Source organism: Peromyscus maniculatus, chromosome 3 (genome assembly GCF_049852395.1).
Source record: "Peromyscus maniculatus bairdii isolate BWxNUB_F1_BW_parent chromosome 3, HU_Pman_BW_mat_3.1, whole genome shotgun sequence".
NCBI lineage: Eukaryota > Metazoa > Chordata > Mammalia > Rodentia > Cricetidae > Peromyscus > Peromyscus maniculatus.
Window position 1 is genome coordinate 36756093 of NC_134854.1, and position 19583 is coordinate 36775675.

A 19583-nucleotide genomic window follows, 5' to 3' on the forward strand; every position below is an offset into this window, starting at 1 on the left:
TGTTCTCTTATTCCTTCTTATCTCCTCCCAGATTTCTCCTTGTATTTATTCTTTCTGCCTGCCAGCCCTGCCTATCCTTTCTCCTGCCTTGCTATTGGCCATTCTGTTCTTTATTAGACCATCAGGTATTTTAGACAGGCAAACTAACACAGCTTCACAGAGTTAAACAAATGCAACATAAAAGAGTGTAACACATCTTTACATCATTAAACAAATGTTTCATAGCATAAACAAATGTAAAACATCTTAAAATAATATTCTACAACAGGGATGGGTGTTCTCAGTTCTCTTTCTTTGTAATGTCTGGCTGTGGTCTCTGTACTTGTTTTCATCTGCTGCAGGAGAAAGCTTTTCTAATGATGGCTGAGCAAGACACTGACCTATGAGTACCCAGAATGTCATTAGGTGTCATGTTATTGCTACTTTTCTATTAACAACAGAAATATTTAGTTTTGCCCTAGGTCCCTGAGCTATCTAGTCCCAGTGTTGGCTATGGGTTCCATCTCATGGAGTGTGCCTTAAATCAGTCATTTATTGGTTACTCTCACAAGTTTTGTGCCACTGTTGCCCTAGCATATTTTTCAGGCAAGATACCATTTTAGATCAAAGGTTTATGGCTGGCTTGGTGTTTATGTTTCTCTTTGGCAGCATGCAGAGTACTTTCTTGTACTAATGATACTGGGACGTAGAGGTGAAGGCTCTGTGTAGGCACCACCTCAACTTCTGCATATTCAGTGAGTTGTGTAGGTGTTGTCTTTAGCAATGGAGTCATGCTATCAGTTTGTAGAGAGCAACCTATAGTCTTGAGAACTGCCTGGGTTATTTGGGATACCTTTGGCAAACAGCTCAATTAAATGTAATCCAATCCTGGAACTGGAAACTTCATTTGGTGGCAAGAGATGGCCCACTGACACTCTATCTCCCCCATTATTTGGTGATTTCATTTAGATAACCTTCATATATGTACATATTTTGGGAAGCTTCTACTGTATTAGGTTTCCCTACTACCCCTCAAATGGCCCTTAATTTCAGCTGTCTATGTCTTCATGAATGAATGCATGTGCTTACACTTTGCTTGCTGCTTTCCTAATTAAAGCTACCCCCTAAAAGAGGCATTTTGACTGAGTAAAGAAGTGATAGTTTGGCTCAAAGTCCTACCATACCAATACAAAATATAAAAGGTGAAGTTACCCAAGATGAAAAAACCAAGAAACTGAGGCACCGGGACTGTTTTTTAACCTCAGACAAAATTAAGTACAATAATAAATGCAAAGGATAAAATACAAACAAACACAATGGCCCGTTTCAGCATCCTGTAGAATAGGAATGAAAAATAAAACTGGGGCAAAAAGCGACGTTCTCACTTATCCTGAAGCACCGGATGGCATTCTGGTGCTCAGCTCTTATTCTTCCCCATATCCACCACTACCATTCTGAGGAATGAACTGATCTTGATTTACATTGATATATTTATTCATAAGGCACATGTCCATTCCAGAATTAGTTTGTCAAGAAGAGATAAAAATGAGTCAATGGTTAGTGCATGAATGAAGGCCTCCAGCTACTAGCAGTCAGTGCCTTGCTATAAACACTCTACATATTAGTGCATTTCCATCTCAAATTTTGAAAGAATGTCTGGTTTTAATTATAGAAGTAGAACTGGCCGACACATTTTCTTAAGGAATATACCAACTATTCACCCATTTTATCTAAGCAGCATCTTGCTTTTCTTCCTTCATCTGGCTGCTCAAGTAATCAAAGGGATGAAGCTGTCATCCTCTAACAGGGACACTCCTAAGAAATACCAGAGTTTTACTCCGGATGCACAGTTTCAATGACTAACATTTTGAGATTTCTTAGATAGTCCTTGAGTTTTGCTTACTTATGGTTCACTCATTCTCTGTTTCACACAATCTCTGTATCACTTCCCTCATTTGCAATAGAAAGAATTTAAACTATGTTCTTTCCTTAGTATTGTTCTTAAGTTACACTTTGATGTTAAGTTCAAAAGCTTGCCCGAGGTTCCATTGAGAATGGACTTTACAGCTTTAGACTAAAAAGTTGGATCTTTACAGAGTTCATAGTGTGGCCTACAGTCTACACATGCATGAGATACACCCCATCATTCTCTTTCACTAAGTCTTGTAGGTATTTAAGTTTGTAACACTTTTTATGTGAAGAAAATAAGAGTGTTGTCAGATAAGTATTGTAGTGGTATTGAAATATAGTAAGAGCCATTGGATGCTAAAGCAGACAAGAGCTGAAGAACTTTTTAGGTCAAGCAGACAAGAGCTGAAGCACTCTTTAGGTCCAGGGTAGCACCCTGGACCTAAAGACCAACAAGCAAGAGAACAAAAGTTCTACAAACAATAACAAAGAAGGCCAGGGCAATCATGAAGACAAGAAGGGCTATTTCTTCTTTTGATAAAAGGCAACATTGCTTTAATGCTGTAAATTTTTGTGTGTTAGCTTGTTTTAAATTTTTAACTTGTAAGGACTGGTGTGTGCATTCGACACACACCACTGCAAGAAATAAAGTAAAAACTTAAAAAAATAACTGAGATCATCTTAGACTTTAGGCTATATTTTTCAGCTCAGGCATCCTTCAATGTCTGTTACCTAATCTCTCTCATTTTAAATCTCTAATCAATGAACAATATTGCTACATAGGTGTATAAATAGTCCATATACACAGACCATTTATAAATGTATTTATCAAGTGAGATTTACTATAAAGCTTTTAGTTATAAAAGAATGTATACCCTATTATCTCTAAAATATTTATCTTATCTCATAAAAGAAGAAACCTTTGCTTATATACTTGATCATACTACTTTCACCTGCCTAATAAAGCCATCGGAGATCCAGCTGTTTCTAACTTCTACCCTAATCTTTGTGTGAGTTTCTTGCTTGTGTTTGCTGCTTCGTGGTCTGAGCACAGCTGTTGTATCTCAGATACCATGTCAAGTTCAAGGAATAAATAACGTTCTCATTTTGTATGATCTCAGTGGCTAGAACTAGCTGCTAAAAGCTACAAGGACAGTTAGGAGGAGGGCTCTGGGTGGAATGGCTGTTTTAGGTCCATGTGACTGGTGGCTGAGCATGAGCATGCTGTGATCCAAAACCAAACCAAAATTATCTTACCAAGAATTAACAGGAGAAAGGAAGTTGGACAGGTAAACTAATTTCATTTGCCACAATACAAACACTAAAAAAAATAAAGTTGTTTTGACTAAGAGATGCTCTGGTAAATTGTGAAGGATAATTAAGGACAGAGAAAACATGGAACAAAAAAATACTTCCAAAACAAATAGGATCATCTGTAATTTGTAGAAAGTCATATGATTAGTGAAGGAAATTTAACACTTATTCTTAAAAGCTTCTTCAAGTTGTTCCTTGGAGAGAAAATATAACTAGCCATTAAAATTAGTTGATAAACATTTAGTAATTATTTTCTAAGGGATATAAATTTTCAAGATGGTAAATATTTGTGGTGGAAGAAATGGTAATATATTTTCAGGGGCAAAATGATATAGAGTATAAAATGTGATTTTACACATATTACATTAGGGGAATGATTCTGGCTTATATTTATGAGAAAAGTACAGCTGGTATTCTGTAACTGGCATTTTTTTGGGCTGCCAGGAAGCTTTTCATCATTTGTTATGTCCCACGTATGAGGCAGAAAGATGGAGAGAAGGGAGAGAGGGTGCAGTTGAGGAAAGGCCTACAGACTAAAATGCAGGCAGAAGCAACAGCTGAGGACAGCGAAGGGCGTGCTGCTTGCTCAGTAGCTGTGATGAGTTATCAAAGGGGACAGTGTTCTGCTGATGGGGACTGGCAGGCAGGCACAAGGCAGGAAAAGAGTGTTTTACAATGCCTAGGTTACCGCTTCACAGGCTGCCAGTGAATTCAAGACACATGGACACAGCATACTTGAAGATCATATCGGTTAGTTTTGGTCAACTTGAAACAAACCAAGCAGTTCAGAAAAGGGAGCCTCAACCGAAGAATCGTCTTTATCCGAGTATCTGTGGCATGTTTATAGGGCAGTTTTTTTATTATTAACTGATGCCTGAGGACCCATCCTAGTGTGAGCATTGACTCCCTAGGTAGATGGGTCTGGCTCTATGAGAAAAGTTGCAAAGCAAGGTAGAGAAGGAAGGCAGGAGTCCCTCTTCTTCCATGGTCTTTTCACCTGTCCCCACTTTGAGATTCCTACCATAGCTTCCCTATGACATAAGAGTGTAAGCTGAAAGTGTGCTTTTGGTCATGTTTATCTCAGAACAGAAAACAAACCAGGATAAAGATGTCAATAGTGGGTCTTTGTTGGTTTTTTGCTTGATGCTTTGCTTTGGCTGAGAGAATAGTTTTGAATTTAGAAAATTTTATGTATAGTCATTCTGAATGAAATATTTGTGTGCACCCAATAAATAGTGTTTCCTTTATTTTCCGTTATCACATTGGCTTGCCTAAAAAAATAGATTAAGAAGTCACATCCTCAAATACATAAGAAACATTATTTGGGAGTGTGAACTGTGACAGTTGAATGAGTTATAATGATTTTCCATGGCATGTTACTGTGAGTATTCCCACAGACAAGGAGGTGACTCAAATGACTCATTTGGAGAACTTCAGACATTTTGCAATGAATGTAAACAAATATGCTAAAAGGTTTGTGGCAAGTGTTTGTGTTGCATTTCTGCACACCCACATCATGCTATTTCATGTGACAAAGCTGGTGTACAGATTTGTGAAATCTGAGAGTCTAAAGAATTGGAAAAGTTTATGTTTGGAATCTATCATAGTTTTCCATTACCTTCAGTGGGATTGTTGCTTTTTTCCTTCATGTATTAGTCAAGACTCTTCAGAAGAACCAAATTAAATATCATATTTATATATAGATCATGTTTTATTTATACATATAAATATATGTTGCATAAATAAATATTATATATATATATGTATAAGAGAATTTATTATAATAGCTTACAGGTTGTGGTGCAGCTAGTCCAAGAATGGCTGTCTCCCCACAGAAAATCCAAAAAGCCTGCAGTTGTTCAGTCCACAAGACTGGCTGTGTCATCTGATCTTCTTCATACCTTATAATCCCAAAGAAGTAGCCTCTAATATCAGTGAGGCAAGCGAGAGCTTCCTTCTTCCATGTCCTTTATGTATGTTGCCACCAGAAGGTATAGCCCATTTCAGGTGGATCTTCCCACCTCACAAGACCTGGATTCAGGGTAGGTCTTCCCAAGTCAACTGATTTAATTAAGAAAATCACACTCAGAGGTATCCCATCCACTTGGGTTTCAGTCAATTGTGGATGTAGTCAAGTTGCCAGCCAAGAACAGCAGGCACACTTCATTTGCCTTAACATTATTGCTTGAAAAGACAAGAGTTCATGGTATTCTTGTTTACATTTGTAGGCATTTTGTTTTTTTTTTTTTTAAAAAAAAACAATTTATTATGTGTGTGTGTGTGTGTGTGTGTGTGTGTGTGTGTGTGCCTGCATGAGTTTGTGTGAGCCCAGCTCCACAGCAAGCCACGGAGTAAGAGTAAGATTTACAGAAGTAAGAGAATAGGAAAAGCCCAGAGGCAGAAGGTAGATGGAATAAGTTAAGAAAAGCTGGCTAGAAACTAAGCCACACTAAGGCAGGACATTCGTAATTAAGGATAAGCCTACGAGTGATTTATTTGGGAGCTGGGTGGCGGGCTCCAAAAAGAGTAAAAACCAGCTAAGAAAGTTTACTGTTGGAGGTTTTTACTCTTTTTGGGGCCCCCAAGTATTTTGTTTTTTAATTTATTCTAATATAAATAATTTACTCTAATATAATTAATTATAATATAATTAATATATTATAAATATAATAAATGTATTGTTAATTTAAACTTAATATTCAATAGAGCTGCATCAGTGGCTTTTCAAAGCCATATCCCCATTCTTCTTAAGATTATAATAGCAAACATAATTAAATTATTTGTTGGCAAAAGAAGAAAAGCCATTCAAACTTTACTTCTAGATAAAACTTCAACACATATATTGCATAACATAGTAATCACTTTGATTTATTTCATGGAAGGGAGAAAGTCATCAATATTTATGTAGCCATTTTTCTTTTAACCTTTTATATCATTTTATTTCCATAGTAACCTTAAATAACTTAAAAGTCTTTTCAAACTCAGAAACATTTGCTGAGTAAATAAGCCAGTAACAAAGGATAAATATTATATGATTCCTCTTACAGGTGATGCCTGTAGCAATGAAGTTCATAGAAATAGATTTAAAATGGTGATTAGCCTTTTAGCCCTGCAATGAGATACATTATGGATAATCCAATTATATATAGTTCAGTAGTAAGTAATACACTACCAATATTAAAACTATACTTTAAATGAAAAATAAAGAACTTACAAATTACTAAGTATAGACATGGAAAACAGATTGTTATATTAGTAATAAATGCCTTAGACATCAAAAGAGTAACTTGAAATTATTCATCCTTTATATGTTATGAATGTATTTATAATAGAATCAAGTTGTATCATTATTATATTTTCTAAATCTCTTACAAAGAAACTTTATTATTTTAGGAGGAATTGTTGATAAGGATCTTCGTCACTACCTCAACTTAAGATTTCAGAAGGGTTCTGTTGACCACGAACTTCAGCAAATCATCCGTGACAACCTCTACCTCCGCACAGTGCCATGTGAGTACCATGGCCAATATTCTTTTCTTTCTATGATAAACAGAGACATGTTCAGCTATATATTTATTATTTATTTAAAAGAAAAATTCTGTCACATAGACATTTTTGGACAATTGACATTGAAATCAGATTTGAAATATGGAACTACAATTGTAAAAGCTTATAAAGGTGGTTTGTGTCATATAATAAAGAAATTTATGGTTTTTAAGCTATAAAATATATCTTAGTTACACTGCTCACATTACTATTGATAATAGTGATTCTAGAGCAGACCTTCAATAATTCTAGAACCATAACAGAAGAGACAGGAGACTACAAATTCCTTGGTAGAAACCATTATTAACAGAATCTGTGGTTGATTTTGCAACAGGGAGTCCCCAAGTATAAAAACAATGCTATGAAACACAAATTTAGTGTGTTCTATTACTCTCTGGGAAGTGATGATGATATACATCAACTTAGACTTCTCGATGCAGTCTCTCACAATTCCTTTAAAAGAGAAAACTTGGAAAACTGTTAAAATTTGCAAAACAACCTCTGAGTCCCTGTTCCTTCTTTTTTTTAACATTCTCTTATTAATGTTAGGACAAAGGAATTCCTACTCAAGCCCTAGACCCTGTATAGATCAAAATCCACTTTCTTCAAGTGAGATATTTTGACTGCCAAAAACTATCCATACTCTAGAAATTCTGATCTCTTGGTGTGTATGTTTCTTTTTGTTTAGTTATATCCATTAATAAACTCAAAACTATGAGCTCTGGTGCCTTAACATTACAAGAAAACTTTTATTAGAATAAATTAAACAAGTAGGACAAAAATGATATATACAATTGAATTACCAGCATTTTGAAAGGGATACAAATGGAAGCTTATATTAAAATATAAAAACACACAATGATGCGAAGGTAGACCAGAAACCATGAGGGGTTTTCAATCACTGGGGATGGATGGAACTTGTCATCACCAGTCAGTACTGAATGGTCATCAGAATAATGCCATAGTATATTTACCATCCATTACTAAGTAAGAACACTTGATAGTTGTTATCTTGTTGATCAAAATAATTCTTATTCATTGCGTGTATGTAAGTGAGTAGACACAGGGCTCTTGCTTTGAAACTGCATGTTCAGAAAAGTACACTCTCAAACATGTGAGTTTGACATTTGAGTGATGGGCAAAAGATGGATTAAAGTGACTGAACTGCTTATACGGTAATGGATGGATGCATTTTCGAAGCCTTGATGCTGTCAGTGCATCTGGGTGAATTTATCTTTTGTGGCCTGAAAGAAAGGAGACCTGAAACACTAAATAAAGAGTCCAGGCACTTTGTTATGTTTAAAAGCTGAAGGTAATAGATAAGAAGCTGACATCCAGGAATACTTGTAGTCCTTGCTAAGACGGCAGCATAAATAAGAAAATCTTAATTAAATATGATGATAATGGGGGAGAATTTTGCATTTGCTAATTAACTATTTAAAGCATCTTTCTTTAGAGTACCAAGGAAAGACTATGAAGGAAAAATAAATATAAGAATAAAATACAAGATTTATTAGTAAACCTAGAGAGCTTCAGGATGTGAATCTGGTTCAAGGTCATGAATTCAATTAGAAATCCCTGAGTAAATCCTTTAAAGGAGATAATTAGAAACTCGAGGGATCTGAATATTATCAGGAAACAATTGCTCTTGGATTTCGCAGTCACCACTCCTAATAGCCAATTTCAATAATACCATTCTCGACCAGTGCTTTTAATTTGATATAGTAGTGAAAAAACATCTGATATAGAGATGATTCTGATTTATACTATTAAAAATGCTTTCACACTGAGAACAAACCTTGGACAGTCTGTCTCCTTCACTCATTATATATTTTAATGAAGTATTCAGACGTTCTCCGGGAGTATGCAATAAAATGTGCCAGTAGTGTGAAAAATCCTATCATTGCTCAGAAACTTGCAAGTGTATACAGCCCATCTATTGGCATTCATTATTGAATCTCATTTCCTATACATTCTCCTGGGTCAATGTAGTCTCATTATTTGAATGAACCCACTACAATAAAAGGAAAATGTGCTGCTAAGAATCATATCATTGCTCTTATATATACGTATATTAACGTGAATATTGTCACCTCTTGTTTAATCAAGCTGTGGCACTAGAAATAGGTCCTTGATAAGTACATAGAGACAAAAGTGTAATCAATTTGGGATCATGTGGGCTGGGTTAGTATTTTTCTTCACAAAACTGTATCTAACTCAGTAACTCTAGCTCCTCCATGGATTGTCCTAGTGAGTGCGGCTAGAGGAAAAGGAGAGCCAAATCCCGGAGTTGAGCTTCTGTAGTGCTCAGCATGAATGTAAGAGCCTGAGAATCGGGGGTCCACACCTTCCCCATCTCACTCACACGCACAAGTCTTCGTCAAAGCCAATTGTGTTGACCTCTGTATACACATCTTAAGGAGGTCTGTGTCGAACTATGGCCACATTCTGAGCTAATCAAGGGAAGGAGGGCGCTAAATCTAGGTCTCTACTGGGCTTTATCTGTAAATAATAGGGAACCCTATGAATTAGTTTGCATAATCAAGAGTTGATTTATTTAGCCTTTTGATTTAGTTTTCTTAGAAGCTTACTCAGAATTCTTAAAAAAGCAAGTTTAAGAAGTTGTATCTCTCCACTCGTGGAAGCATGATTCTTTCACACAATATGTGGGAGCACAAACAATTGCACGCATCCTTTCTGGTGGTATCAATTCTCTACTCTTTCCAATCCAACCACAAAGGAAACGTCTTCATGAACTGATCCAATATTTTGTGTAGAGCCTAAAACATTCTCACATGTTTATGCATTGAAGACCTTCTTTTAAGTACTTCTTGTTGCTAATTATACAACTAATAGAAGGAAATACAATTTTTTTAGGCAACCCTGGCTACTAAATGTGGAAGTTAAAGTTTTTAAAATGGAAACTACAAACAAATATTTCCAGAATTAAATTTCTGTATTAAGATTCTATTTGGCTGGGCAGTGGTGGCACATGCCTTTAATCCCAGCACTCGGGAAGCAGAGGCAGGCAGATCTCTGTGAGTTCGAGGCCAGCCTGGTCTACAGAGTGAGATCCAAGAAAGGCGCAAAGCTACACAGAGAAACCCTGTCTTGAAAAAACAAACAAAAACCCTAAGATTCTATTTGATTGAACTTAAGTAGCAATGAGTGAAAGATGAGGAGACAAATCTGTTGTAGCTTAGACTGTGATAAGGAGTACCCAGAGAAAATGGACACAGATAAAGGATGTAAGAATTTAGAACATCTGTCACATGGAATTTCAAGTACCCTGATGGTATATAAAAGATAAGTTGAGAAGCTCTAATTTACCAGCATTTTTTGAGAAGGTAGAAAGAGTAACTTCATCCCAGCATGTTAAAATACAGTTATATCAACAATTACTATACCAGGGACAGTATAGATTCAAAAGTATATATGGAAGTTGGTGAAATAAATACTTAAAAATGTTAGATTCATTTCCTAATGTTTGGAGGAAATAGAGTTTACTTTGGTTTTAATAGTCCACTGGGCATAATATTGCATATATTTAACTTTAAGACTAATCGACCACAGTTAATCTCACTATGCTTCTTATTTAAGAGAAAAAAATGATCACTGTAATTTTTTGATAACACTTCTCTCCTTTCCTTCTTTGATGTTCATTAGACACAAATTTTGATAGAAGCATAAGTGCAGGCATGTTTCACATCCTTTTCCTATCATACCATATGATGTGGAGAATGGTTTGACTGACCAGTTTTTAAAGATACAAAATGAACTGGGAGATATTTATAGCTACACTTCTCTCTCAAGATAACACTATCATTTGTTGAGATGGTTTAAACGGGAAGTATTAAATTTATTTAAAGTGTGAAATACTAATATATATCAGGTAAAAGGGAAATCAATAAAGCTAAAGTCAAAACTATTATATAAAACCAAATATGATTAAATATATAGACTTAAAATATGAAAGACAATACTTTTGTGAAAGATTCTGAGGCATGAATCACAATAATGTTTTCACATATTTAAGTGGCTTGAGTTTGTAAAGCTAAACCATGCTAAAAGGAATTATCAAGGATACAATTGTAAAGGTTTAGCAGAATTTTGATGTTTTGATGCTTATGACAAATTGCCTTTCACAGAGCAGATATGGGCATTATAAAATTTAAGAAAAATGATTTGTTAAAGAGCAGTTACCAGTACACCAAAATTACAGTTATGCTGACTGTGAGCTCACATATAACAGCAGCTGGAAAGGACTGTGAGGACGAGGGTGGCTGCCGGGAAGACAGAAATTGTGAACAGGGTCCGAGCTCTCTGCTATACTGGATAAAGCAAACTTTTGTTACTCAAAGCCAGTTTTTACACATTATTTTTTTAACTCTTTTAAATTTTAAATTTACAAATTTAAAAATATGTGGTGCTAAATAAGATGATACTTTCTGTGGGTATGTATAAATATTGTTAATTAGCCCTAGTCTTGATTGTAAGGATACATTTTTATACATGAAGTAAGATGGAAGAATGACAGCAAACTAAAAAATTAGATTACCAAAAACAATTAATTTTAGTGAAATGAAATTTATTTAGTTGAAAATAATCAAGAATATGACTAAATTCTCAGCATATCATTCATTAGGTTAGGCCAACCATTGTGGTAAGTTGAGCAATAGCTAGACATACACACACATAAGGGTAGAAACATCCAATTCTGTTGAATTTTAATCCAACTATACTTCAAGTAATATTCATTATACTGTTTCCAACATTATTCTTATTGTCTCAAATAAGACCCATCAATTTAGATGTTCGGATTTAAAGTTGCTTTTAGAGTGTGAATCATATTCCTTCACAATTATTTCAGATTTACTTGCCAGCTTTTTGTTCTTTGAAAATGAATTTGATTTTTAAAAATAGACTAATTATATTTGGCACTAAATGTTAAAAATGAGTATCATTATTGAATAAATATGCCTATTAGCATCTGGGGCCAAGAGGGAAGGAAATCTATAGACAAATGTGTTGTAAAATATTAGTTTATGATGTGTTACATTCGTTTATGTTGTGGAATATTTGTTTAATGATGCAAAGATGTGTTGCATTCTATTATGTTGCATTTGTTTAACTCTGTTAAGCTGTGTTGCTGTGCCTGTCTAAAACACCTGATAAGGCTAATAAAAAGCTGAACAGCCAATAGCTAGGGAGGAGAGAGAAATAGGTGGGTCTGCCAGGCAGAGAGAATAAATAGGAGTATTCTAGGTTTAGGAAAAAGATGATTGAGGGAAGAGAGAAAAAAGGAGAGGAGGATGCCAGGAGCCAGCCACATAGCCACACATCTACACAGTCAGTCATAGACGGACTAAGAAGAAAAGAGAGATATATAGAATAACAAAAGGTAGAAAGCCCAGAAGCAAAATGTAGTTAAAGAGAAATGGGATAATTTATGTTAGAAAAGCTAGCTAGAAACAAGCCAATCTAAGACCAGGCATTCATAAGTAAGATAAGTAAGAATAAGTCTCCATGTATTTCTTTGGGAGCTGGGTGGCAGGAACCCCTAAAGAGTAAAAAAAAAAAAAAAAAACACAAATCAAATTTCTTGAGAAATTTATATTCTGTCCTGGAAGTCTCAATGATAAAAAAGAGAAATTTAAAGAATTCTGAGCAATAACAGATGCTCCAAAGTAACCATTCACTTTCTCATTGAGATGGGCCCCTTTCTGGTGTATTCATTAAAATGTTAGGATTTTACAGAAAGCTGGATTTAGATTGATCACTCTTTTTTTTCTGAGAATATAAAGACTTAGTCATATGACATATACAAGAAAAGTATTTGTGTATAATTTTGTGAGGATATGTGATCAGATAAGTCAATGATAACAAACTAAACACATGATTCCATTCCAAGTCTTAATGAAGCAGTGACTTTACTGGGGTTACATACAGGATCCTAGATGACTCAAAGACAGCTATATCACTGAAAAATAAACTTTAGCATGGCTGATGTCTCACTGAAGCTGCATCCTTGCAGGTGGACCAAGTGGATAGTCTCTCTTCAAAGTCAATGTCAATGCATATATAATTTCTGGCAGAGGAGTTATGGATCTTTTATGCTTCAGTTACTTTCTGAGCCTTATAAATTTAGTTTCTGAAGAGTCTTTTCTCCCACTATAGTGGGAATATTTAATATTTTAATAGGAGGAAACTGCAGATGTAACAGTCATTAAATAAGCAACACAGAGCCAAATTCAGAGTTAAAAGCCCAAGAGATCAGAGCAGTAGCTAAAAGCTGAGACTAAAACTGCCTTCTGACTACCTGCTGCTGCCGTCCTTCCCCTGAGAAAGAGAGCTAGTTCCTGTGTATCTGTCTTTTTATTGACTTTCTGTTCTGCATTTTCATTGGTTGTAAACCCAACCACATGACCTCCTTGTCACTGCCTGACTATACAGACCTCCAGGTCTTCTATGGTTGGTACTGAGATTAAAGATGTGTGTCTCCATGCTGGTGGTGTCCTTGAACACACAGAGATCTGCCTGTCATGTGATCAGATTAAGGGCATGTGCTACCACTGCTAGACTTCTGCTATGGCTTGTTATTAGCTCTGACCCCCAGGCACTTTTATGTATTAACATACAAATAAAATCACATTTCAGTACAAATAAAATATCACCATAGGAAACAATCTTACACAACAATTCCATAATTATTTTCTTCTAGTCATTGAGCAAACTAAGTATGTCTTCTTGGTTAGACTGTAATGTATTGGCTTAACTGGGGGATATATTTTATATGTGAGAAATTCATCATTTAATTAACTTAAGTCATTAGTTACTAGATTCAGATTCTTACCTGGAGTATGAAGTCACAGAAAGTTAGAAGTGATTGCATTTGACACCACAAGGCTTCAGTGCTAAAATAAAAGAGTATATCTATCACAAAAGAAAAGCAATAAACACTGAGTGAATTTTACCGATTATCCCATCCACATAAAATTCCATTTGTCCTGATTATATGAGTTTTTTTTCCTCTTTCTGTGATCTAACTTTTTCATGTGGTTTCCCTTTATTTTTTTAGTCACTATAAGAGAGAGAAACTCCTCCAGAGCTTGCAGGCCATTGATGTAGTTGGTAGGCGGAATATACAACCTGAAACTTCAAATATTCCCAGCTAATGCTCTAAGAATAAGGGGATATGAGTGTTTAATGCATTTTATACTCTTCCAAAAATCCAGTTATCACTTTCAATAAAAAGTAGCCCTTCTTTTGGGGAGCTGAGAACTCCTTGAATGTTTTGACTTCATAGTCCTGTGTACTGGAATTTAAGGTCAACACTTCTCACTTATATCTCCGTACTGATTTCAAAAAAGAATTAAAACTATTAAGTAAGACTAATCTAAGTTTTCAATCTCAATGATTAGAACCAGGTTATGGCATAATTATGTAAGTAGCTTACAAAAACCAGTAGGCAGACAAGACTTGAAGACTATGGCCTACAGCAGGACCATCAGCATCTACTTCAAACATATTTGAACAAAATAGTGATTAGGAAAGAAATACTGGTTACAGTTATGGCTGTTTTACTAATATGTGCCATAGTCAAGAGTTATTTGTACATTGCACTTTAGCAGTGCAGGCATGGAGCAAGGAGCAGTAACCTTTGGCATTATTTATTTGTCATCATTGAACTATGGGGAAAAAACTCATCTCAGAACCAGGGCCATTGATTGTAGAGGTTCTGCTGCTAGCTACCCATAGGACCTCGGCCAAGCCTTTTAGCCTTTGTGCCTGGACGGAAAAAGGGGATCAACTGAAATGAAGTGAAATGTTGATTTCTGTTTCATCTAAAATCCTGTAGTTTTCAGATTCTGCTGACTTTCTTTATCATTATTCAAATCAGTTCCTCAAATTGACTAAATTATTCTAAGGATGGAATGCCCTTGATATGAAGCAGGTGTAAACAGCTTATGGAAGCTGAAGATATATCAAATGCAGTAGACACTTCAGGGAAAATAAAGAATGAAGTTTAAATTAAGTGCAGTTCCGGATAAAAACCAGTGAGGCGTGTGCTTTCAAATTTTTCCATGAATGTCAAGTTAAAGATATCATCATAACTCTGATGTTCCTTGAAATTTACCTTCACTATTCATGAAACTCTGAAACCTGGTCCAGTCTCAGTAAATGGATAAGAAAATAAACATAATGAGAAATACAAAGATTTTTTAAATTGCACTCCTCCTTTGAATGTGTAATGAGTTGAGATGTGACTTAAAGACTTCTGAACCATGAAGTGCAATTGTTATGAAAATATGATTGCTATACTTGCAATAAGATGTTTAACATGGAATATATTGACTTCTAAAGTTGAACTTTCCTAAATGTCAGTTATGTGACTGAATGGCCCTGTTGGAAGGGCCAAATGGGATGGAGCTAATACGTGACTAAATCAATGCTAACTGCAGTCAAAGATTTTACAGCACAAAGGAAGAATTTAGGAGAGCATGCAGGGTTTCTCACATGGGGTAAGTAAAAGTTAAGTCTGATGTAGGATCAACAATTGACTTAATTAAGAATTTCAAAAGGATCCTACCTTTTCAGAAAAGTTAGAATGGAGTGCTTCCTAGTTCTTATTCAGCGACACCATTACCTTCTTACTTTATCTATACAAGAACCAGCTTTCACAGAAGTTGCTTTTTACACAAAATTACCAGATATCTTTACAAATTCTACAGGAGGAACAGTAGCTTTGAGTACTACACTAGCAACTACTCCTTAACTATTCTTCCAAAGACAGGACAGAAGTAGAGCACACATCCAACCTGTATGCCTCTGCATGCTCCCATTTTGGGTAGAATTCTGATTGATCTCATCTAACTAGCTAACAGTGATAAAAATTAGGCAGATGATTAAGGGACTTGCATAACTGTAGAAATCTTAGATCTCATGTCCTGAATCCAGTACAAGCTAGTTTTTTCCATCCTGAAAAGACCCTCCTAATTGGCCATTAATCAATCAAGTTCTAAATTGTTTTTTCTTTAACATGTCATTGTCAGAAATATTAAAGTATAAGCTATTTATGGGAAAGAAACATTTTAATTGATACATATTTCATTCCTATATTGATATATGAAAATAATAAATACATGAAAGAATCTATACTATCTAAAAGCTTTTATTTAATTGTATGAACTTGGCTTATAAAAGTTAGCTTTATAAACATTAATACTCTAAATTTTTGCATACTATTGTAATAATGTAAAACTTTATAAATAGGTATTTTACAGTTCTTAGTTCCTCATAATTCTAATTTCAAAAGCATTTTTTTTATAAATCATAGTAAAAGTGATAGAAGTTGGGAAGAAGGAAAGGAATTAACATTTAACGAACACAAACTCCTATGTTCAAGCCTATTGTATAGTTTCACCTAGCAAAACGCATTGTCCTCACTTTTTATACTAGTAAACTTATTCTTAGAGAGCTGATGGACCCTTCTCTAAATCACACATCTAGTAAGTACGTGAGAAGGATTTAAACCTTTGTCTGTCATATACCAAGAGCCATCTTTTAGGTGTATCAATAGTTGAGCCAGAACACTGGTGGGATATTTATCAATACTGAGTAGTATTTCCACTGAAGCAGTAAGTTATTGAATAAGATGTAAACTCTTCAGGGACATGGATTGCACACGTTTCACTAACTGCTCTCCAGTCACCTCAGCAATACTGTTCACACAAAGTGTCAAGGCTGATTATGATATTATGCAACAATGATGTGACTTTCCCCATTTTCATTTGGAGGACAATAAAACATTTGGTCAGAGTTCCTGAAATGCCTTATCTTTTGAAGAAAAGGATTGCTCTTCATCTCAGTGTGGCTACCTCTGCACTGGTGGCTCAGTATAACAGCATTGCAGAACTGGACGATTCCCCTAGCTGTCTTTGACCACAGTCCCATACTGATACAAGTTGTTCATTCCCTTCATTAGAAGCCTATAGACCTGATCAACACAATTTCTCTCCTCACAGTTTTTGGCTTAAAAGTTTCAGATTCATATGCACAGTGACAATATGGTGCCCAGCGAGCAACTTAGACCACTGATAACTCAGTGAGTGTGCAGCCAAGCTGAACTTCTGCCAAGCTTCAATTGACTTTTTGTTCTTTCCATTTGTTCCATAAAGCAAACCAGCACAAATAATTTGCCATGCAAGTTTACACTAGTAAATAAAAGAATTCAAGGCATTTAATGAAGAAGAGGGTCAGGGAACTGTTGCTCAAAAAATATTAGAATATCAAGAGAAGGTTGAGACTAGGAATTATTGTTCCTCAAGAGTGCTAACCACAGCACAAAACTACTGAGAATTGTTAGCCTCTACCAAAACAGTTGCCTCTGACGCCTTCAGGTAAGGCCCTGAAACTTAAGGGTGAGGGTGGCACCAGCACTGTGGCTGCAATTTCCCCTGGTGCTTCTTGCCAACTAACAACCTGTGGAATGGACACTGGCATTCTTGCTGAAAACATCTCATCTCTGACAGTTTCTGCTCTGAGCTAAAGTTTAACTTTTGAATGTGTTTCTTTTTAATAACTCATTAGACATATAATAACAGTAATATTTCTTTATTTTATTATGTAGTTGAAGACTGATTTTTTAAATTCATTGTTTTAGTAGTCTGTAGTTGAATCCTTATAATAAAAAAATTATCAGACTTGGAGTATTTGTTAAGGCTTTTCCCTTTTCTGTCTACATTAAGTCTCCTAATGGTTATATTATGCTAACTAGTTCTAGCTACCAGAGAAATGCATATGTTCTTTAAAAAGTGAGAATAATTGTGCACTATTAGTGCTTCTAGAACTGTGCTGAATTACTTATAGAATGAGACATTTTAAATGTGTGTGGGAGTCTTTGTTCATTTTTATTCACAATTTTATTATTTAAAAGTATGAATGTGACACTAACAAAACTTAGTTCATAATTATATTTCTCACATGAGAAATCAATTGACAAAAATGCTTTTGGAACATCATTTAAATTTGGAGCAAGAAAAGGAATCTTAATTAAAATTGAAGAGTTGAATATATTATTTGAAGCACTACAGAAAATTAATTATACTTGGAAAGCAGCAAGATGCTTTTAGCACTGAGTGGAACAATATCTGTGATCAGAGGTCAATCTCAGCAGCTTTTTGTGGGTCCCCAAATCATTTCCATGTCTCAAAGTTCATTACAGAATTATGCTATAAGTCTTTGGGAAAACTTATTTAAATAGACACGCAAGTAATTCATGGGTAAATAGAGCTGAAACCTTGTATTTAAGCCAGCACGTTGACATAATAGTAGTGTGGGGTCAAAGACACCTGTTCTGTAGTATAAACAAACAAAAAATTCAATTTCAATTATCTCTCAGGCTCAGTGTTACTCTTTATAAATATGCTAATCTTCATTAAAAACTTACCTTCAAGATTCATCAGTTGTAAAAATTGTGGTTGCTATTTTAAACTGTCATTAATGTACTTAATAACTTGTTAAATTTACAGAGATTAAAATGTATAAGCTTTTATATATTATAATTATTTTTATTTAGTTTTGCTAGCACTGAGAGCTACTAGGAACATGTGACTGGCTGGGTACAGGGAATGAATATGATACATTCTCTAGAGGTATATTCAAATCTTGGTTACACCAGATATCATTATTCTCATTTAGACTGAGCAAATTTCTATTTGGACAACAAAGGAAGGTAAAATATCGACCTTCTATCATAGTTGTGGCTGATAACCACCCTCACAACTTAGGGGATGGTTATTAAGACAATCAAAATTACGTCATGTTTGCTTAACAATAGTGACTAGACTGCTATACTTGGAGGTATATTTTTGAGTACTTCTGTCTAATTGAGTATTTTAAAAGATTAAGTACTTATTGATAAATTGAGCCATTCGAATCCAGCTTTATAAACTTGTGTCAACTCTACAGTAATTTGGATCCTCCAGATTCTTTAAACAAAACACTCAGATTAGCAACAGTTGTTCCATGTTCTTCTCAGTGGGATTTTGGTAGAAAATATAGAACAAGATGATTCATAATAGACATGTTTATTGGTCTATTCCTGCATGTTTCCAAAAAAAAAAAAAAAGCCTGCAGCTATATCAAGCATAAAGGACCAGTTAAGTTTGTGACCACAGATCATATAGCTTATAACTGGCTAAATCTGAGGTCAAATTGTATTACTCTTGTATAAAATTTATAGTCATATATTCTAATACTTTTTCAGAGACCTATCTGTGTGAACATGGATGTAGATATATTCACACAAGTTTTCAACCATTTACAATATGGCTTACATGTATAAAGAACACATTTATATGTGTATATATGTGTCTTTCTCTATAAAATATAAGATAATAGGACATATGCAATAACTGTGAATTGGATGGTCTTTATACATGTTACAGATTAAAACAAACTTAGCTCAAAATCACATACAGAAGACAAAAACAAAGAACAGATTTTTTTTAAACCCAGCATGAGTTTTCAAAATACATGCCGCCCCCATCCTGAAGAAATACAGTTTTATTTACTCATTCCATTTTTCACATTTTATTTATTAGTTCTTTGAAAATTTCATGTTTCATTCAATATTGTTTGATCCTATTCACTCTCCAACTCTTCCCAGATCTGGCCTCATTCCCTATCTACCCAACTTTTTGTCCTATTAAAACAAACAAACAAACAAACAAACAAACAAACAAACAAACAAAAAACAGTTCCAAACCAATTTGTACCGCCCAAGTACTTTTGGATGTGTGATCTTCCATTGGAGCATAATTCACTTGCCAGGA

At 34.9% G+C, this 19583-nt stretch overlaps 1 protein-coding gene across 10 annotated transcripts in view; it reads left to right on the top strand.

The window, feature by feature from the left end:
• The window catches only part of Magi2 (membrane associated guanylate kinase, WW and PDZ domain containing 2), a 1445964-nt gene that overhangs the window by 413599 nt on the left and 1012782 nt on the right, over nt 1–19583 (top strand). For all 10 annotated transcript variants that reach the window (XM_076566331.1, XM_076566328.1, XM_076566327.1 and 7 more), the window contains exon 2: nt 6595–6711. In XM_076566331.1, the coding sequence (XP_076422446.1) occupies nt 6595–6711 (117 nt within the window). The remainder of the gene's footprint in view (nt 1–6594; nt 6712–19583) is intronic.